The following is a 22,165-nucleotide window of genomic DNA, read 5'->3' on the forward strand; positions in this document are numbered from 1 at the left end:
AAATAAAAATTTTAATTAAAAAACTCAACTGATAAGATCAGTGAATTAAATATTGCCTATTTCACCTGTTTTCTGGTTATAAATATAGCTCACCACTTTGAAAGTAGGGCCATTGTGAACCATCTTTGGTCTAGAATGCTGTCCAGTTCCATAATCTTTTTCTTGGTCAAATTTGTTAAATTTATAAATAAATAAATATTGCCTAATTTCTCTGCCCTTAAGCTTGGTTATTACCCTCAGTAGGTGTATCATCTCCTAGTCATTAACCGTATTTAACCTCTCCTCCATCTACTGTCTGAGCTTAGACTGTCCTGCCCAAGCACTTCAAGTGATGAGGCAACTCTAGGTGGCCATTACGTGATTGACTCTCTAGTTACAGTTGTTTGAATTAGGGGTGACCCCTTACCAAAGTGAGACCAATTTGTGAAATGGCCTAATATAAAAAGCACCCAAACCATGGACAAGCCAAACTGGGAAACAACAATGGGAGCAGTGTCTAAAAGGAAATTAAGGCCGCGCACAGTGGCTCACGCCTGTAATCCCAGCAGTTTGGGAGGTCGAGGCGGGCGGATCACTAGATCAGGAGTTCGAGACCAGCCTGGTCAATATGGTGAAACCCCGTCTCTATTAAAAATACAAAAATTCGCTGGGCGTGGTGGTGTGCACCTGTAAGCCCAGCTACTCGGGAGATGAGCAGAAGAATTGCTTGAACCTGGGAGGTGGAGGTTGCAGTGAGCCAAGATCGCGCCACTGCACTCCAGTCTGGGCAACAGAGTGATACTCCGTCTCCAAAAATAAGTAAGTAAATAAATAAATAAAAATTAAAAAATAATAAAAGGAAATTAAGTGTTTAGAGAGGCCAAAGGTGTCATGAGAGGCCTTGAAGGAAGTTGGTGCATACTGCCTTCAAGATGCTACAAGTTAGCAGAAACTATAGGTAGAAAAAAGGTGTGAGTAGTTGGTTGGGGAAAAGATTGGGTGCAAAGAGAAGAAACTGAAAGTAGTGAAGTTAACATTAGTAACGCTAGTGTCAAAAGATTAAATAGAAGATCCAAGAGTTTCGGTAATGGATCCAATTTAGTCAACTGTTCTGTTCTGGAAGTTGAAGATGATTGGAAATTTCTGTTGTATAATAACCATGAGGATGGTAGTGATGATACTATCTTTTACTGGTTTACCCAGCTTGTCCTTACAGCATTTCTGGTTAAAGTTTCAAAAGTTGGGTTCCAAAATGTTAGGAGGCTTCTCTGTGCCCTTATTCACCGCTGCAGTTACCACCACTGCTGCAGACTCTATAACACTACATCTGAGAAACTGTCCCTTCTAGCCTAGGGAAAATCCCATGACCGCTTGCTTCATTAAAATGCCCCAAAGGCAATGGAAGAATACAGAATATACCAATTGAAAAACTCAAATTATCTAGGATATTGAGTTCCCCCCTGGGTAATTATGGGTAACTAATTCCCCATTCAGTCTCTTCAAGCAAGAGGCAGGCAGCCCTGGCAGGGGGCTTTATTTTTTACTCTTTATTTTAAGCAAAGTAACATATACTCCTAAAAAGTCATTCTGTTACACAAGGTCTGCTGAGACCACGGCATTTCCCAGCCCCACCTTACCTTTATTTTCCTTGCTTCTGAATCAACTACTTTCAATTCTTTTTGCTCAGGAGTTGGTAAACAGCCCATTGGCCAAATGTGGCCAGCTGCCCAGTATGGTAAAGTTTTATTGGAATAGGTATGCCCATGTCTACGGCTGCTTTCACATTATCAGGGCAGAGTTGAGTAGTTGCCACAAAAACCACATGGGTCACATGCACTAAATTATTTGCTATCCGACTGCAGAAAAAGTTTGCCAACCTCTGTTTTAGCTGTGGTTTTGACATTTACCTCTATATTGTTAAATTACATGCTTGTGTGGCTATTTTTGTTTTTCCGATTCAGGCAATATCTATTAATCTCCCAGTATACAATACAAAGATTTAGCTCCTTCCTCAGCATACATACACACACACTTCCCATCCATTCTTCTCAATATTATTACATGGTAATTTAATCAGAATAGATCAATATTCAGTGTTTGTATTATCATGATTATGTATGCTATTTAGAGCTTAGCCATGTTGTAAATTACAATTATTTTCCATTCCTGTACATCCTTTTGCTTTCCCTAGAGTTAATGTCAAAAGAAAACCGGAGTGGCTATAATATCACACAAGTAGATTTCAGAGCAAAGAATATTATAATGTTAAAGGTTATTTGATAATGAAAAGTCAATTAAGAAGATATTACAATCGTAAACCTAATGACAGAGCTTCAAAATACATGAAGTTAAAACTGATAGAACTTCAAGTCTATAGACATAAAATGGTTACCCAGGACTGGAGGATTTGGAGGAAAATAGGAGCGACCAATAGGTACATGGTTTCTTTGCTGGGTATTAAAAATAATCTAAAAGTGGCCAGGCGCAGTGGCTCACACCTGTGATCCCAGCACTTTGGGAGGCCGAGGCAGGTGGATCACCTGAGGTCAGGGGTTTGAGACCACCCTGGCCAACATAGAGAAATCCTGTCTCTACTAAAAATACAAAAATTAGCTGGGTGTGGTGGCACATGCCTGTAATCCCAGCTATTTGGGAGGCTGAGGCAGGAGAATCGCTTGAACCCAGGAGGCTTGAACCCAGGAGCTTGCAGTGAGCCAAGATGCACCACAGCACTCCAGCCTGGGCAACAGAGCAAGGCTCTGTCTCAAAAAAAAAAAAAAAATCTAAAATTGATTGTGGTGAGGGTAGTAGAACTATGACTATACTAAAAATACAACTTTACTATACTAAACACCACTGAATTATACACTTTAAATGAATGAATTGTACGATATGTGAATTACCGCTCAATAAAAATTTTAAAAAAGATTTTTTAAAATATTATATTAGACAGAAATCTGAATCTACACAAAGACATGGAAACATGAGAAATGATAAATATGTGGGTAAACATATTTTTCCTATTCAAAAAAATCTTTTTAAAAACGAATTTACTTTTTATAGCAAAAATAATTTATCGTGCATTTATGACATAGTGACAATAGCACAAACTAGGAGATAAAACGGAAGTATACTTTTGTAAGCTTCTTATACTATATAGAAAGCGGTAGAGTCTTACTTTAAGGTAGACTGTGATAAGTTTAAGACATATATTAGAAACCCTAAAGCAACAGCTTAAAAAAATAACAAGCAAAGAAGTATGGTCAATAAACCAACAAAGGAGGCTGAAGCATGAAAATCATAAGCTGAATCACAGTTGGGAAAAGTAGAAAACAGCAATCATACTTTTTTTTTCTTTTTTTTGAGATGGGGTCTGGCTACGTTGTGCATGCTGGCCTCAACCTCCCAAAGTGCTGGGACTACAGGCCTGAGCCACCCCACCCAGTCTGCTATCACAGTCACTTTAATGAAAACGTTTTAAACATCCAAATTAAATGGAAGAGACTGTCAGACTGGATAAAAAAGACCCAACTATATTCTGTCAACGTGTGATCCAATTTGAATATAAATACACAGATTAAAATCGGTTGAAAACCTTACACTATGCTAGCATTAATCAAAAGAAAGCCAGTTATATTTAGAGCAGACCAAGCAAAGAATAAAGGAAGAGGGCCACTTCTTAATGCTATAGAGGTTAATGCAAGAGAACATAACAATCCTAAATGTTTACATACCTAAGTTCAAAATACATGACACAAACTGATAGAATTGAAAGGAGAAGCAAATTCACAATTATAGTTGGAGACTTCAACATCCTTCTCTCAGTAATTGATCTCTTTGGCTGCTCTGAGACTAATCTGGAATGAACCAAGAGTGAATGAGTGCACAGATGTGGGTAGAGTTTTCAAAAAGGTATCATATATGGGCCGGGCACGGTAGCTCATGCCTGTAATCCCAGCAATTTGGGAGGGCGAGTCGGGCGGATCACCTGAGGTCCGGAGTTCGAGACCAGCCTGACCAACATGGAGAAACCCCGTCTGTACTAAAAATACAAAACTAGCCGGGCCTGGTGGCACATACCTGTAATCTCAGCTACAAGGGAGGCTGAGGCAGGAGAATCGCTTGAACCCGGGAGGTGGAGGTTGCGGTTGCGGTAACCGAGTTCGCGCCTTTGCACTCTAGTCTGGGCAATAAGAGGGAAACTCCGTCTCAAAAAAATACATAAATAAAAATAAAAAAATAATTTTGGTCCCATGTAAGGTATTATTAATACATGGATTTTCATTTTTCGCCTAATTATCCTGAACCAGTTAAACTGAACACTTGGAAGTGGGTAGGCGGAATATCGATAGCCATGGCAGTGGTTTTCAAACTTGAGTATCAGAATTACCCGCGGGTTAAAATTCAGATAACTCTCTCCACTCCAAAACTTCTGATTCGGCAGGTTTGGGGTGGGGCCCGAGAATTTGTCATTTTAACAATATCTCCCGTGATGCTGATGCCGCTGGTCGCAGAACCACACTCTAGAACAACTGGCCTAGAACGTTGTCATTCTTTCCTCCTACAGATTTTGAGGCAGCCGGTGGGCTCCGAAACAGAACAGAGGCCACGGGATCCGATTCCCAGTACGGTCGAAGTGACTCAAACCAGCGACTCAACAGACAAGCAGAATCCGGGCCACCCAAAGCCGCGCGAGAGTTTAAGTGACGTCATCGGCGTCAGCGTCACGGTGGCGTCGGCCACGTTCAGCGGACACGGGAGCAAGATGGCGATTCCGGGCAGGCAGTGAGTGATGCGGGAGTTAGGGTCAGACTGGGGGATGAGAAACTACGGCGACTGTGTCTTTGGCCGAGGAGTTTTAAATGCGCTGGAAGTGAAGGGACTGTGTCGTCAGGGGTACAGACGGGAAAAAACGAGAAGTCCTGAGGAACATAGATTCCCCTCCCCCGTACATTTTGCAGGATGGAAGCTCGAAGTTTGAGGGAGAAACTTGTGAGGAAATAAAGGAAGTTAGGCTGAGGGGCAGAGAGCGAGACTTTTCTATTTTCCAAAAGCTCGGTCTGAGGCCCCTCAGTCTTGCTTCCTACCCCGCGCTTGAGTTTCTCCCCGCTTGGATGCTCTCAGGGGCAGTGTGAAGAGAGACAGTTCCTGGCTTCCTTAGAGGGCCTTGTTCTCCTTGGCAGAAGCTCAAGTCCTGATTCCCGCCCTTCCTTCTCGTTTTAGGAATATTGTTCTGAGAAGCCACAGAAAAAGGGTAGGCATATAGGAAATTGGGATATACGTTGCCGCAAAAGAGACAAATACTGTACGTACTTGAAAGGTTTACCTTTGATGTGTAATCCTTAGTTTTGATGCGGCCTCCCGTGATCTCCGCATCTTAAAGGCCAAAACGTGAGAAACTGAAGGAGGTGGATCTGATGGGATGGTTCGCTTAGCAAAGCACGTGATCTTAATAAAGTGTAATGCGAACTTGCCCCATGGCTACTTGGGTTTCTCAGTTAATCTTTTAAAAATTTTAGTGAGTTACACTATCCAGTCAATTCTTAGAAACTGTATAAGTACACAGTAGGAAAAAAAAAAAAATCTGGCCATTTTCTTGACTTGTTAGACCACAAGGATAATTGAAAGCATTTAAAAATCTTTGGTGGACATGAACTAAACTTTCCACTACACATGTTTTTTTAGAAAATGTTACCGTCACTTCGCCATCTTAAAACATTTCTGAACTTTTCATTTACTTCTCTTCTTTGATAAAAATGGTATTCGAGTTTGGCCCGTGTCCACAAATGATCACTTAAAGTAATAATTATAGAATCTTACAGCATGTTAGAATTTTGACATCACTGAGAAGCAGAAACAGTCTGTTATGTGTTCATAAAGCTTATGACATGTTTTGATTTGGTAGCTTCATGTGGAAGAGATAGTAGATGTATTTGTTAACATTTAAACATAATGGTTTAATTTCTATTTCAAAAAAAATATATGCAGGTATGGGCTTATTTTGCCAAAGAAAATACAGCAGTTGCACCCTGTTTTGCAAAAACCATCAGTGTTTGGGAATGATTCTGATGATGATGATGAGGTAAGGAAACCTATGTTTTACTCGTACATTGTTGGAAATGTAAATTTTTTAAAAATTGAACTTGCGACTCTGATACCTTTGCCTTTGTTATTTGTCAGTACAGTGAAGTATAATTTACAAAACTGTCAAAAAGGAATGTGTAAAGAAAGCAGCTCCACCGATTTTTTAAAATATTTTTTTCCCTCTAAAAGCTGTGAACTTTACCTTTAAACAAATACACAGTCTTTTCAGACTACTGAAATTGTCATAACAAAATTGTTGGTGTAAAGATCCCTAGGTATGAAAAAAAAAAAAAGATCCCTAGGTATGAGTTATTAAGATGTCACCAATTTCCTACAAATTTTTATTAGCAAAAGCAGTTTTTTGTTAACCATGAGCTAAGATCACTATATAACAGTTCTTAACAACACTACTTTTTTTTAATTCAGTGTCTGCCAAATGTGATTGCTCAGTTATAATCGTGGTAGTAAATAGTTACCCTTGATAGTACTACAATAACATCTAATATAAAAATTTTCTATTACTTTGGGAGGCCGAGACGGGCAGATCACGAGGTCAGGAGATCGAGACCATCCTGGCTAACACAGTGAAACCCCGTCTCTACTAAAAAATATATAAAAAAACTAGCCGGGCGAGGTGGCGGGCGCCTGTAGTCCCAGCTACTCAGGAGGCTGAGGCAGGAGAATGGCATAAACCCGGGAGGCGGAGCTTGCAGTGAGCTGAGATCCGGCCACTGCACTGCAGCCTGGGCGACAGAGCGAGACTCCGTCTCAAAAAAAAAAAAATTTTTCTATTTTAGCAGCCAAAACTTTTTCTGTGAAACCCACAGTTATATATCAGAAACAACCCCAAATGTGTGCTTTTCTTTTTTTTTTTTTTTTTTTTTGAGTCTTGCACAGTTGCCAAGGCTGAAGTGCATTGCCGTGATCTCGGCTCACTGCAACCTCCGCTTCCTGGGTTCAAGCTTTTCTCTTGCCTAAGCTTCTTGAGTAGTTGGGATTACAGGCACCTGCCATCATGCCCAGCTAAGTTTTATATATTTTTAATATTTTTTGTAGAGACAGGGTTTCACCATATTGGCTGGGCTAGTCTCGAACTCCTGACCTCAGGTGATCCACCTACCTCAGCCTCCCAAAGTGCTGGGATTACAGGTGTGAGCCACCATGCCCAGTAAATGTGTGCTTTTCTAATACTCCTGTCATGTTTTAATATTTTTTTTTTCTTTTTTTTTGAGACAGAGTTTCGCTCTTGTTACCTAGGCTGAAGTGCGATGGTGCAATCTTGGCTCACTACAACCTCTGCCTCCTAGGTTCAAGTGATTCTCCTGCTTCAGCCTCCCGAGTAGCTGGGGTTACAGGTGCCTGCCACCATGCCCGGCTAATTTTTTTTTTTTTTTTGTATTTTTAGTATTTTTTGTATTTTTAATATTTTTTGTATATTTAGTAGATTTTCCTGCCTCAGCCTCCTAAGTAGCTGGGATTACAGGTGCCCCACCACCACGCCCAGCTAATTTTTATATTTTTAGGAGAGATGGGGTTTCACCATGTTGGCCAGGCTGGTCTTGAACCCGACCTCAGGTGATCCACTCACCTCGGCCTCCCAAAGTGCTGGGATTACAGACATGAGTCACCGTGCCCAGCCTCTTTTTTTTTTTTTTTTTTTTCCCCAGATGGAGTCTCCCTCTGTTGCCTAGGCAGGAGTGCAGTGGTGCAATTTCAGCTCACCGCAACCTCTGCCCCCTAGGTTCAAGCGATTCTCCTGCCTCAGCCTGCTGAGTAGCAGGGATTACAGGAACGCACCATCCCACCTGGCTAATTCTTGTATTTTTAGTAGAGGTGGGAATTCACCATGTTGATCAAGCTGGTCTCAAACTCCTGACCCCAGGTGATCCACCCACCTTGGCCTCCCAAAGTGCTGGGATTACAGGCATGACCCACTGCGCCTGGCCGTTTTTCAGTTTTTATTATATAATAGCATGGGTAGATAACTGAACATGTTTGATATTTCTTTGCTACTTTTGAAGACATTGGCTCTGTATGGCTCACACTTGCTAAAAATTGAGGTATAATTTACATATAAAATTCTCAGATTTTAAGTGCTTGATGATTTTTGACAAATGTATATGCCCCAATCAAGATTTAGAACGTTTTGCTCTCTCCCAAAAGGCCTTCCATACCCTGCTGCAGTCAGTCTACCTCTCCACTTGCTGCCCTAGACAAGTGCTTGTATTTCTATCACTAGATTAGTTTTGCCTGTTACAGAATTTCATATAAAAACTATCATAAAGTATGTACTCTTTTATGTCTGACTTACTCCACTCAGTATAATGCCAGATTTATCCGTGTAGTTGTAGAGTCACTTTTTTCTTAAAATGGATTTTTTCCCCTTTAACAGTGACTTAAGTTTTTCTTCTATTTTTCTGTTTTTATTTCTTCATAAAATTTTAGAGTAATTGACATAAGAACTGAATCAAGGTTACTAGTTAAATCTCCATTTCTGCGTAGCCAACTAGAATATTTTCAAATGGAATATTGAGGAAGTTACTAATTACAACTTTTGAATTTTTAATTATGTTGTTTCATTAATAAATATTTAATACCTACTATAGGTTAAGAGTTGATCAGTTTTGCACCTGTAACCTATGTACTTTTTATTATGTAGTACCCTTTTAACAGTTTTTTTGGGACCATATATAGTGTTGCTTTCAACCAGTGTCTAGTCTAGTGGGGAAGACAGACATGTGAATATGAATATAAAGCAGACTGAAATTTGAAAAGGAAACTAATATACTGAGGATTCCTGTGTGCTTGTTATATACTTTATTTGATCTTCAGGATCACTCTGTGATGTATTATTTCATTTTACAGATCAGAAAATTGAAGCTCAGGTTAAGTAATTTGTTCAAGGCCATGTGGCTGATAAATAAGTGTCAGGATTGGAATTTGAACACAGGCCTATCTGACCTTCAAACCTATACTATTCATTCTTCTGTCTTGCCTTGTTTTAACAATAGAGTTACAGAATGTGAATGAAATGTAGAGAATGAAATCATTCACTTTGCAGGAATAAGCATTTAAATAACATTCAAGGCTGGTTTAGATTTAAATAGGCAAAAATAGAGGTGGAAATAATTTCAGTTGGGAGAGAACAGCAAGAAATACAGAATGGCATACAAGTACAAGGCATTTTTGTGGAATACTGTGGCTGGAGAATAGGGTGTATAGGAAAAAAGTGTTGCAGATGAGGTTGTAACAGGATTGGGCCAGATTGTGGAGTACCTTAAATTTTTTGTATAAAATTTCAACTTTATATTTTTAAGTAGTTTTTGAGCAATTTGGTAATATTACCACACTTTTACCTTGGGAAGATACCTCTTGAATTGTAAAGCAAAGAAAGGGAGAAATGAGAGAGAAAGTTCAAAATGCTCGTTAGCAAAGCTTGTTAGAAGGCTTTTTTAGCAGTTCAGGTGAGAGATCTTAACCTAGGTTGAGGTCAGTGGGAATGAATGGGGAAAAATGTGAGAGATACCACAGAAATAAGTAGGACCTGGCAGCCACATTGAATATATGGGAAAGTAAAGAGATGAGTCCTTATGCAAGATCCTTTTTTTTTTTTGGTCATCATTTTCCCTTGTTAAAAAAATTTATAATTCACACACTGTATACTTTACCCTTTTAAAGTGTACAATTCACGGTTTTTTTTTTTTTTGAGATGGAGTCTCGCTCTATTGCCCAGGCTGGAGTGCAGTGGCACAATCTCAGCTCACTGCAACCTCTGCCTCCCAGGTTCAAGCAATTCTCCTGCCTCAGCCTCCTGAGTAGCTGGGATTACAGGCACCCACCACCAAGCCCAGCTAATTTTTGTATTTTTAGTAGAGATAGGGTTTCGCCATGTTGGTCAGGCTGGTCTCGAACCCCTGACCTCGTGATCCACCTGCCTCGGCCTCCCTGAGTGCTGGGTTTACAGGCGTGAGCCACCGCGCCTGGCCAATTCACTGATTTTTAAGAGTTGTGCAGGCATCACCACTATTTAGAACATTTTCCTCACCCAGAAAGAAACTGTGTACCCATTACCATCACTCCCCATTCTCCCCACCCCTAAACCCTGGCAAACACTAATTTACTTTCTGTTTCTATGGGTTTGCCTATTCTGCATATTTCATATAAATAGAATCATGCAATAGGCTGTCTTTTGTGTCTGACTTCTTTCACTTAGCATGATATTCTCATGATTGTAACGTGTCAATACTCTTTATTACTGAATAACATTCCATTGTATGAATGTACCATATTTTATCTGTCAGTGGTAGGCATTTGGGTTTTTCCCAATTTCTGGCAATAATGCTGCTATAAATACTTGTGTATAGGTTTTTTGTGTGGACATATTTTCATTTCTGTGGATATTGTATTGGATATATACCTAGGATAGAATTTCTGGTTCATATGATAACTCTGGTTTTATTTATGTGTATATTTTTTGAGACAGAGTTTGGCTCATCACCCAGGCTGGAGTGCAATGGCATGATCTCAGCTCATTGCAGTCTCTGCCTCCCTGTTTCAAGCAATTCTTCCGCCTCAGCCTCCTGAGTAGCTGGGGTTACAGGCATGTGCCACCATGCCTGGCTAATTTTGTACTTTTAATAGAAATGGATTTTTACCATGTTGGCCAGCCTGGTTTCTTTGACCTTCCAGTCAAAGCCAATGGACAAGGGAGCTGCAGGTTATTTTTTAGTGAACGGAATATAAAACCATTCTTTAGAATAATTTCCTTACCTATAAAAAAAAAATCAGTCCGGTTAATTCCAGCTTGTCTTTTTACTGAGAAGTAAATTTCTTAGTTGAGTATATTTAAATATTTGTGAGATTTGGCCAGGCACAGTGGCTCAGGCCTGTAATCCCAGCACTTTGGGAGGCTGAGGTGGGCAGATCACTTGAGATCAGTAGTTCAAGACCAGCCTGGCCAACATGGTGAAACCCCATCTCTACTAAAAATACAAAAATTAGCTGGACATCATGGTGGGCACCTGTAATCCCAGCTACTCAGGCCGAGGCAGGAGAATTGCTTGAACCCTGGAGCCAGAGGTTGCAGTGAGCTAAGATCGAGCCACTGTACTCCAGCCTGGGTGACAGAATAAAACTCCGTCTCAAAAAAAGATTTTAAAAAATTGTGAAATTTGACTGTATATTAAAATCTCTTTCATAATTAGTCAACAATTTAAGCAGCAGTTAAATTATTAGTGCTGTGGAAAATATAGAAGAAAGATAATTTCTTATTCCCCTCCTGAGGAGAGCGTTTGATACACTTGGAAAGGAGCTGCTATGAAGCCAACTTAATCTATTCTTTTCATCAATTCAGCAGAAGCATTTAAGATCAGATTTTCTCTCTAGTGGTCCAGCAGAGGGAGCCCTAGCACATGAATTGTTTTCGTTTTGTGCTTGCATCCCGGGTTAGTTTAGTGGGAAAGTGGTAGTCTGTCCCTTTTAATTGTAATTTAAGCAGTTCCTCCTTTCTTTTTTGAGACAGAGACAGAGTCTGGCTCTGTCACCCAGGCTGGAGTGCAGTGGCGCAATCTCAGGTCACTGCAGCCTCCACCTCCCAGGTTCAAGCAATTCTTGTGCCTCAGCCTCCCAAGTAGCTGGGATCACAGGCATGCGCCACCAGGCCCAGCTAATTTTTGTATTTTTTGTAGTGATGGGGTTTTGCCATGTTGGCCAGGCTGGTCTTGAACTCCTGGCCTCAAGGGATCTGCCTGCCTCAGCCTCCCAAAGTGCTGTAATTGCAGGCGTGAGCCACCATGCCCAGCCTAGTAGAAATTGTCAGAACAAATTAGAACTAATTATCATTTTGTTCAAGGTGGGAGAGATGGTTGGGGGGAGGTGAAAGTTTTTACACCATTTGAGTAAGAAAGCATATTCTGATGCTGCTCTCAATTCATAAGTGGTTTTGCTGTCATCATAATATATTTAATCTTTTTTTTTTTTTCCAATCCTCTCTTTTCTGGTCTCACTGTCACCATGTTCATTCTTTTCTCTTGGATTATTTTAATTGTTTCATAACTACTTTCCTTATTATCTGTCTCCTCAAATTATTTCAGATATTATTGTCAGATTGATCTTCATAAAGCAGTTATAATCACTGATCCTCAGTCCTGAACGTAATTATATTTAAAATCTAATCTTGACTTTGGAAACTTTCTCTGTTCTTTGCCCCTAAAATGCTTATTAGTATTTTCTCCTAACTGTTCCTTCGTAAAAAGTACGCTGTCGTGCTTGCAGTTTTTCACAGCTCTGCTTTTCTTTACAGTGCAAGTCTTCTCCCCATTTTTTAAATGTCCAAATTATAGCCATCCTTCAAAACCCAGTGCAAAACCTACTTCTTTCAAGATACCTTCTTTGATTTTCCTCACTGGAAAGAATCTGTTCCTTTTTCTTACATTGTTATTGCACTTAGCTTTTAAAATCTTGCATTATAAGTTGTTTACATACGTGTCTTGTCACTGTACTAGATAAAGTATGAGTTCTGTGAGTTAGGATCTGGCCATCTAGCCTAGCTTCATTTTAATTTTTTGAAACAGTCTTGCTCTGTTGCCCAGGCTGGAGTGCAGTGATGAGATTTCGGGTTACTGCAACCTCCGCTTCCCAGCCTGAGTGATGTTTTAGCCTCTGCCTCCTGAGTAGCTGGGACCACCGGTGTGAGACACCACTCTTGGCTCATTTTTGTATTTATTTGTAGAGACAGGGTTTCGCCATGTTGCCCAGGTGGGTCTCAAGCTCTTGAGCTCAAAGTAAAACGCCCACCTTGGCCTCCCAAAGGATTACAAGCATGAGCCACTATGCCTGGCCTAGGCTAGCTTCTAAAAATCAGTAAGATTATTTATTCAGGTGTTTTAGCTGTCTGTATTGTGAAGAGCCAGGAAGTAAATGTTTTAGGCCTTGCAGGGCAACTGTACAACTTCAGTCTCAGTGTGAAAGCAGCCATTAGGCAATACGTAAATTATGAGCATGAGTAATAAATGTGTTTTAATAAAACTTTATTTACAAAAATGGAGATGGGCTGTATTTGACCCATAGCCTATAACTTGCTGACCACTGGTCTGTATGATTGTGCTTAAAAGTATTTGTGATAGCCGGGCGCGGTGGCTCAAGCCTATAATCCCAGCACTTTGGGAGGCCGAGACGGGTGAATCACGAGGTCAGGAGATCAAGACCATCCTGGCTAACACGGTGAAACCCCGTCTCTACTAAAAAAATACAAAAAAACTAGCCGGGCAAGGTGGCAGGCGCCTGTAGTCCCAGCTACTTGGGAGGCTGAGGCAGGAGAATGGCGTAAACCCGGAAGGCAGAGCTTGCAGTGAGCTGAGATCCGGCCACTGCACTCCAGCCTGGGCGACAGAGCGAGACTCCATCTCAAAAAAAAAAAAGTATTTGTGATAACAAATATTTCACGAGTGTTGTAAGTGACCAAAATGGTTAGATGTTGCGTGACAGATTAAACATTGAACTCCTTTTTAGATGTTTATCTATGATAAATGTCTGCCCATTTTGCAGAGCGTAATGAATTTTCCTTTTAATGTCAGCAATTGAAATGTTTATTTCTAAACAGTGGTATACTGGTGAAATCTAGTTTTGTAGCATAATTTATATGCCACTAAGAGATACAATGTATACAATCTGAAAATTGTTGCACTTTTTTTGGAGGCAAGATTTTGCTCTGCTGCCGAGGCTGGAGTGCAGTGGTGTGATCACGGCTCACTACAACCTTGACCTTCTGGGCTCAAGTGATCCTCTCACTTCTACACTCCAGTAGCTGGCACCACAGGGGTATGTCATCACATCCGGCTAATTTGTTTATTTTTTGTAGAGACAGGGTCTCCCTTTGTTGCCCAGGCTGGTCTCAAACTCCTGACCTCTAGCAGTCCTCCTGCCTCAGCCTCCCAAAGTGTTGGGATTACAGGTGCGAACTACTGTAACTGACCTGGTTGTGGCTTTTAGATAAAGAGACAAAACTTTTTAACCGCTTTAAAAGAGAGTATTAAGTTTAGATAGCTAAAATTTATTAACTTAGTTTTACATTTTATTTAATTTATATTACTTCTTATTATTATTATTTCCATTTCTTGAGACAAGATCTTGCCCTTTCACCCAGGCTGGAGTACAGTTTGTGCAGTCGCAACTCATGGCAGCCTCAACCTCCCAGGCCAAAGCACGCCTCCCACCTCAGCCTCCCAAGTAGCTGGGACTACAGTCATGCACTACCATGCCCGCTTAATTTTTTTTTATTTTTTGTTGAGATAGAGTCTCACTATGTTGCCTAGGCTGTTCTGGAGCTCCTGGCTTCAAACGATCCTCCTGCCTCAGCCTCCCAAAGTACTGGGATTAGAAGTGTGAGCCACTAAGCCCAGCCTCCACTAGTCTTTTTAACCATTGTTTTCCATTTCTGAGGTCTTTGACTTAATTTCAGTTTTTCAACATGTGCTCATTGGGGCATTATTTCTTAAGCTTTTGATTGTTTTTTTGTTTTTCTTTTTTTTTTTTTTTTTTGAGACGGAGCCCAGGCTGGAGTGCAGCTCACTACAAGCTCCGCCTCCCGGGTTTATGCCATTCTCCTGCCTCAGCCTCCCAAGTAGCTGACACTACAGGCGCCCGCCACCTCACCCGGCTAGTTTTTTGTATTTTTTAAGTGGAGATGGGGTTTCACCGTGTTAGCTGGGATGGCCTTGATCTCCTGACCTCGTGATCCACCTGTCTGGGCCTCCCAAAGTGCTGGGATTACAGGCTTGAGCCACCGCGCCCGGCCTAAGTTTTTGATTTTTAAAGAATGCTTGCCCATTGCTTTTGTCACTTAAATATCTACTTGATTGGGTGTAGTATTTCCAGAATAACAATTTATTTCAAAATCTTACAGAATTAGTCATTTTTTTCTGGTACTTAATGTTCTTATCAGGAAGTACACTATAGGTTATTTTATCCCTACTTCTAGACTTTTTTTAATTGGCTTGGACTACTGGAGAGTGTATTCTTTTATAGCCTTTTTAATTCAATGTGTCTTGCTGCAAATAATTTTGAATTTTTTTTTCCAGGAATACGTTGTTGCTTGTTCTCTAAATATTTAGCTTTTTCTTCATTGCATTGAAATTTACTGTCATCCACGCGCTAGGTTATCCTTTTGGAGGATTGTCTTTTCTTCCATGCCATTGTCGTGCGTTCATTCACGCACTCACCACACACTTACTGATCACTTGCCCTGTGCCGATGAGACATAACAAAAGCCACTGCCTCAGTGGTACTTAGATTCTAGAGGTGGCACCAGGTGGTGGGGCGGGGTGATAAGTAATTAACATAACCGAGAAGTAAGTTACATGTGAATTTAGAAGATTACAGAGCTGTGAAAAAGTAGAGTAGGGTAAGAAGAATTAAACAGGTATTTAGGGAAATTACTCAGTCTATGTCTTTTTCTCTCTACTGACTAAGATTAAACTTTTGTCAGTGCTTCAGTTATAGCTTTTCTGTTTCTTACTGTTTCTAATTTATTTATTAGCTCTATTGGTGTTATTTTAGTCTTCAATATGTTTTCTTTAGCTCTACAGTTTTTCTGTGTTTTATTGTCCCCTCATCTGAATATTAACTTTTAAAATTTAATTAGTGATCTTATTTTGAAAGAGTTTGACAGGGAAGAGACAGAGGAAGAGATGGAAATGATAGTTCGAAGAAATACAGGTATACCTTGGTGATATTGTGGGTATGTTTCCAGACCACTGCAGTAAAATAAATATCTCAGTAAAGCAAGTCCCTAGTGTATATAAAAGTTGTTTATGCTATGCTATGGTTTTTAAAGTGTGTAATAGTATTATAGCTAAAAAAAAAAAAAAAGCCTCTACCATAATTTTAAAATACTTAATGCTAAAAATTGCTAATGATCATCTGAGCATTTAGCCAGCAATAATCTCTTTGCTGCTGGAGGGTTTCGTCTCAGTGTTAACGGCTACTGCCTGATTAGGTAGTGGTTGCTGAAGGCTGGGTGGCTGTAGCAATTTCTTAAGATTGAAACAAAGTTTGCTGCATTGACTGACTCTTCCTTTAATGAATTATTTATTGATAACATGTAATGCTGTTTGATAGCATTTACCCACAGTAGAAGTTTAAAAATTGGAGTCAGTCCTCTCAAATCCTGCTGCTGTTTTATCAACTAAGTTTATATTACATTAGTACAATCTAAATTCTTTGTTGTCATTTCAACAATGCTCATGTCGTCACCGTGAGTAGATTCCATATAACGAAACCAGTGCAAGGCTGGGAGCGATGGCTCACACTTGTAATGCCAGCACTTTGGGAGGCCGAGGTGGGTGGATCACGAGGTCAGGAGATCAAGACCATCCTGGCTAACATGGTGAAACCATCTCTACTAAAAATACAAAAAATTAGCCAGGCATGGTGGCAGGCGCCTGTAGTCCCAGCTACTTGGGAGGCTAAGGCAGGAGAATGTCATGAACCCAGGAGGCAGAGCTTGTGGTGTACCACTGCGCTCCAGCCTGGGCAACAGAGCGAGACTCCGTCTCAAAAAAAAAAAAAAAAGGAACCAGTGCAGTGGCTCACACCTGTAATCCCGACACTTTGGGAGGCTGAAGTAAGCGAATCACCTGAGGTCAGGAGTTGAAGACGACCCTGGCCAACATGGTAAAATCCCGTCTCTACTAAAAAATAGAAAAGTTAGCCAGGCATGGTGGCGCGCGCCTATAATCCCACCAACTCAGAAGGCTGAGGCGGAGAATCACATGAACACAGGTGGTGGAGGTTGCAGTGAGTCAAGATCATGCCACTGCACCCCAGCTTGGGCGACAGAGCGAGACTGTCTCAAAAAGAAAAGAAAAGAAACCTTTTTCTTTGCTCATCCAGTAGAATAAATTTGTCATCAATTCAAGTTTAATCATGAGATTGTCATCAGTTCAAGTTTTATCATGAGCAGTTCAGTCACATCTTCAGACTCCATTTGTAATTCTAGTTCTCTTGCTAATTCTGCCCCATCTGCAGCCACTTCATCTACTGAAGTCTTGAAGCCCTCAAAGTCATTCATGAGGGTTGGAATCAGCTTCTTCCAAACTCATATTAATGATGTTTGGCCTCTTCCCATGAATCACAAGTGTTCTTAATGACTTCTAGACTGGTGAATTTCTTTCAGAAGGTTTTCAGTTTACTTGCCCACCCATTTCTTGAGCTGTAGAGTTTAAGAAATGTATTTTTTGTTGTTGTTGTTGAGACAAGGTCTTGCTTTGTCACTGTGGCTGCAGTGCAGTGGTGCAATCTTGATTCACTGCAACCTCTGCCCCTGGGCTCAAACAATTCTCTCACCTCAGCCTCCTGAGTAGCATGGACCACAGGCACTGACCACCACAGCCGGCTGTGTTTTGGTTTTTTTTGTTTATTTTGGTACAGACAGGGGTCTCACCATGTTGCCCAGTATGGTCTCCTGGGCTCAAGCAATTCACCCGCCTTGGCTTCCCAAAGTGCTGGGGTTACAGGTATTAGCCACCACACCTGGTCTTGAAATGTATTTCATAAAGAAGACTGGAAGGTCAGAATTGCTCCTTGAACCATTTGCTCCAGAATGGATAGTGTGTTGATAGACCTGAAAACAACATTCGTCTCCTTGTACATCTCTGTCAGAGCTCTTGATAACCTGATGCATTGTCAGTGAGCAGTATTTTGAAAGGAATCTTTTTCGAGCAGTGGGTCTCCATGACGGGATTAAAATATTCAGTAAACCAAGCTGTAAATGGATGTACTGTCATCTAGGCTTTGTTGTTTCATTTGTAGAGCACAGGCGAGTAGATTTAGCATAATTCTTAAGGACCCTAGCATTTTTCAGATGCTCAATGAGAGTCAGCCTTTGAAGCTTTGAAGCCAAGCATTGACTTCTCTTGGGCTTTGAAAGTCCTAGATGGCATCATCTTCCCATAGAAGGCTGTTTTGTCTACATTGAGAATCTGTTGTTTAGTGTAGCCACTTTCATTGATGGTCCTAGTTAGGTTTTCTGGATAACTTACAGCAGCTTCTGAATTGGCTTAAGGGAACGTAGTGGCTAGTTTGATCTTCTCTTCAGACTACTGAAATTCTCTCCATATCAGCAATAAGGCTGTTTGCCTTCTTATCATTCATGTGTTCGCTGGAGTAGCAACTTTTAATTTCCTTCAGTAACTTTTCCTTTGCATTCAGAACTTGACTGTTTGGCTGCAAGAAGCCTAGCTTTCAGCCTGTCTCACCTTTCAGCATGCCTTCCTCCATAAGCTTAATCATTTCCAGCTTTTGATTTAAAGTAAGAAACCTGCTACACTTTCTTTCACTTGAACACTTAAAGGCCATTGTAGGATTATTAGTTGACCTACATTCAGTATTGTAGTGGCTCAGGGAATAGGAAGGCCTGAGGAGGGGGAGAGAGAAGAACACCGGTTGGTGGAGCAGTCAGAACACACACATTTGTCAGTTAAGTTATCCATTTTATCTCGGCATGGTACATGGCTTACCCAAGCAGATACATTAGTAACACCAAAGATTGTTGATTATAGATCATTGTAACATGTAATAGTGAAAAAGTTTGAAATGTTGTGAGAATTACCAAAATGTGACACGCTGACATGAAGTGAACACGTGCTGTTGGAAAAATGGCACTGATAGACTTACTCAGTGTTGGGTTGCCACACAACTTCAATTTGTAATAAAATGTACCGGTGAAGCACAGTAAAACAAAGAATGCCTATAATGGTACAGTCAGTGTAATTTTCCTTTTTGTTGTTGTCTTAGGATAGAGAGAATTTGTGTAGGTTTCGGCTGAAAGAGAAGCAGTTAAGGAAAAACGAGAGATTTTACAGCTAAGGAAACAAGGGTGTCAAGAAGTTAGCTGGTCCATAGCACACACAGAGTACTTAGATAATAGAGCTAAATTTTGAATCCAGGTGTGCTTGATTAAAGTCAATGCTTTTAAACAATTTAATGTACTCCCTCTGAGAGTTAGTTTGTTCATCATGGAATTTCCAAAGTTTCAGAGAATGGATTTCAGAAACAATAGAAAAGGAGTTAGTAGGGGACTGGTAAAGATCAGGTTGACTTCAAAGGGTCAATCTTGTTTATTATTTGGAAAGGGAACACAAATAGAAGTTGTGGTCAAATGTGCTTTTTATCATGTGAAATTACACAACTTTGCCTTCCAGTGACCTAGGAATGTTTTGAGGAGATTAGGGGATATCCCATTGTCTGGAGATATATATATATATATATATATATATATTTTTTTTTTTTTTTAACAGTCTATCCGAAAGGTTTTCAGTGGGTATGTTGCTACTTCAAGAGGACATTCAGAAATTTGTGGAGTGACTTTTGCTTATCACAATTGTATTTATTTATACTTACTTATTTATTTGTTTGAGACAGGGTCTTACTCTTGTCTCCCAGGCTGGAGTGCAGTGGTGCAGTCACAGCTCACTGCAACCTCTGCATCTGGGACTCAAGCGATCCTCCCATTTCAGCCTGCTGAGTAGCTGGGACTACAGGCACATGCCACCATGCCCAGCTAATTTTTGTGTTTTTTGTAGAGAGGGTTTCACCATGTTGGCCCAGGCTGGTCTTGAACTCCTGGGGCTCAAGTGATCCACCCACTTTGGCCTCCCAAAATGCTGGAACTGTAGGTGTGAGCCACCATGCCTGGCGCTTATCACAGCTATCTTAGGTAGGATGTTGTTGGCACCAGTTTCTTGTTTTGTTTTGTTTTTGAGATGGAGTCTTGCTCTGTCACCCAGGCTGGAGTGCAGTGGCGCGATCTCGGCTCACTGCAAGCTCCACTTCCCAGGTTCACGCCATTCTCCTGCCTCAGCCTTCGGAGTAGCTGGGACTATAGGTGCCCGCCACCACACCTGTCTAATTTTTTTGTGTTTTTAGTACAGACAGGGTTTCACCATGTTAGCCAGGATGGTCTCGATTTCCTGCCCTTGTGACCTGCTTCAACCTCCCAAAGTGCTGGGATTGCAGGTGTGAGCCACCATTCCCGGTGCTGGCACCAGTTTTTGATGAGGACCAGAGGTGGTAGATAACTGTGCATCTCATGCCCCGACTCATATAGGTGAAATCCCTCTGAACATGCATATAGATGAAAAACTGCTTATTTTATTTCATTTTTGTGATCGTGGCCCACTGTAGCCTTGATGTCCCAGGCTCAAGTGGTGGCTCACGCCTGTAATCCCAGCACTTTGGGAGGCCAAGGCGGGTGGATCGCCTGAGGTCAGGAGTTTGAGACCATCCTGGCCAACATGACGAAACCCCCTCTCTACTAAAAATACAAAGATTAGCTGGGTGTGGTGGTGCACATCTGTAGTCCCAGCTACTTGGGAGGCTGAGGCAGGAGAATTGCTTGAACCTGGGAGGCAGAGCAAGACTCCGTCTCAAAATTAAAAACAAAAACAAAAAGAGTATTGGGTATGATATGATTGAGAACTACCAGTCTGGGCTTTCCCCACTGACATAAAAATGGCTCATTTATTATATATTAAATTTCCATAAATATGTAGGTTTGTTTCTTTGGACTATTCTGTTTCATTGATTTTTTTTCTTTAATCCTCCTTCAATATCATATTATTTCAATTACTCTAGCATTATAATCTCTTTTAATATATGATAGGACAAAGAATAAGAAAAGCTAAAGTTTATTGAGCACTTTGTATATGTTAGGCATGGCTTTACGATGTGTTAATTGATTTACCATATTTTATCAAATCTAAGATGCTTTGATATTGATGCTTTCTTGGTGTTACCAGAAAGTGTCAATGAAAACTTTTCAGACAGAACATCATTATTGCTTCCTGGGTGACAGCATTTTTTTAAGAAGTCATTGATTTCTGAGAGGTTAAGATATGAAGAATCTGTGTTTTAGAATCAGTGAAATAAGATGTCATTATTCTCATTTTATAGTTGAGGAAACAGGCAGAAAGTTTAAATAACTTGCCTGAGGTTAAAAGCTGATTGACTTAATAATCCATATGGTTGATTGGGATCTTTTAAAGTTACTACATTTTCTAAACATTTATTGCTGATACGCAGCAAAAGTAATTATATACACACACACATTTGTACATATGTCATATTTTATGTATATATCTAAGGATTTTTTTTGTATGTGGATATAGTATCTGAGCACCTTGCTAAACTCTTTCATTAGTTGTAATAATAGGTTAAAAATCCTCTGGATTTTCTGGGTAGGTAATCATATTACCTGAAAATGATTTTAATATTAATATTTTAATACCTTATGAAGGTATTTCTAATGTTTCACCATTAAGTATGCTATTCACACTAGGTTCATGGTAAATATCCTTTTTCAAATTAAGGGAGTTTTCCTGTATTGTAGATTTGTCATTCCCAAATCTTGTTTACAACTATTGGGCAATCCTCTTTACTGAGTCTGTCTTTATAGAGTCCTTCTATCAGGTGCCCATCCCTGTGAGAGAATATACTTCCTACCTTCTTGATATCAGGCTTAGCCGTGAGGCTTGCTTTAGCCAGTGGAAGTGATGTATGCTGTATCTGAGCAAAACTTCAGGAGTCGTTGCCTGATTAAGTCATTGCTTTTTCCCCCCTCTGCCATTTGAACAATATGTTGCATATAGGTACTGTGCCTTCAGCTTCAGTCCTAGAATGAAGACAGTGAGGAGCCACGGCTGTCCACAATGGACATGTAGCATGAGTGAGAAATAAACCTTTGTATTGTAAGCCTTGAGACTTTGGTGATGTTTGTTAACACAGGATCAATTATCAGAATTGACCAATAACTTTAGTTGCTAAACATTTTAATTAGGGATTGAATTTTGTCAGCTCTTTTTTCAGTATCTGTTACTATTGTGAATTACATTGATAGATTTTTTTGAAAAGTGAAACCACTCTAAAATACTAGGATAAACTGGACTTAGTCTTGGTGTATTATTCTTTAAATGTGCAACTGGATTTTATTTGCTGTTTTTTAAATTGTAAAATATACATAACATAAAATTTACCATTTAAGCATTAAGCGTGTAGTTCAGTAGCATTAAATGCATTTACACTGTTGTTCAACTATTACCATGGTCTA

The 22,165-nt window shown here is 40.3% G+C and overlaps 1 protein-coding gene across 3 annotated transcripts in view; it reads left to right on the forward strand.

Moving 5' to 3' along the window:
• Nucleotides 1–4,683: 4,683 nt before the first annotated feature.
• The window catches only part of NSRP1 (nuclear speckle splicing regulatory protein 1), a 66,556-nt gene continuing 49,074 nt past the window's right edge, over nt 4,684–22,165 (forward strand). Inside the window, exons 1-2 of one of the 3 annotated variants that reach the window (XM_008010908.3) lie at nt 4,684–4,764; nt 5,968–6,061. In XM_008010908.3, coding sequence (XP_008009099.3) covers nt 4,745–4,764; nt 5,968–6,061 — 114 coding nt within the window. In that variant the 5' untranslated portion in view covers nt 4,684–4,744. The other 2 variants (XM_008010910.3, XM_037992678.2) reach the window with 2 other exon arrangements.

This window comes from Chlorocebus sabaeus, chromosome 16 (genome assembly GCF_047675955.1).
Source record: "Chlorocebus sabaeus isolate Y175 chromosome 16, mChlSab1.0.hap1, whole genome shotgun sequence".
Lineage (NCBI taxonomy): Eukaryota > Metazoa > Chordata > Mammalia > Primates > Cercopithecidae > Chlorocebus > Chlorocebus sabaeus.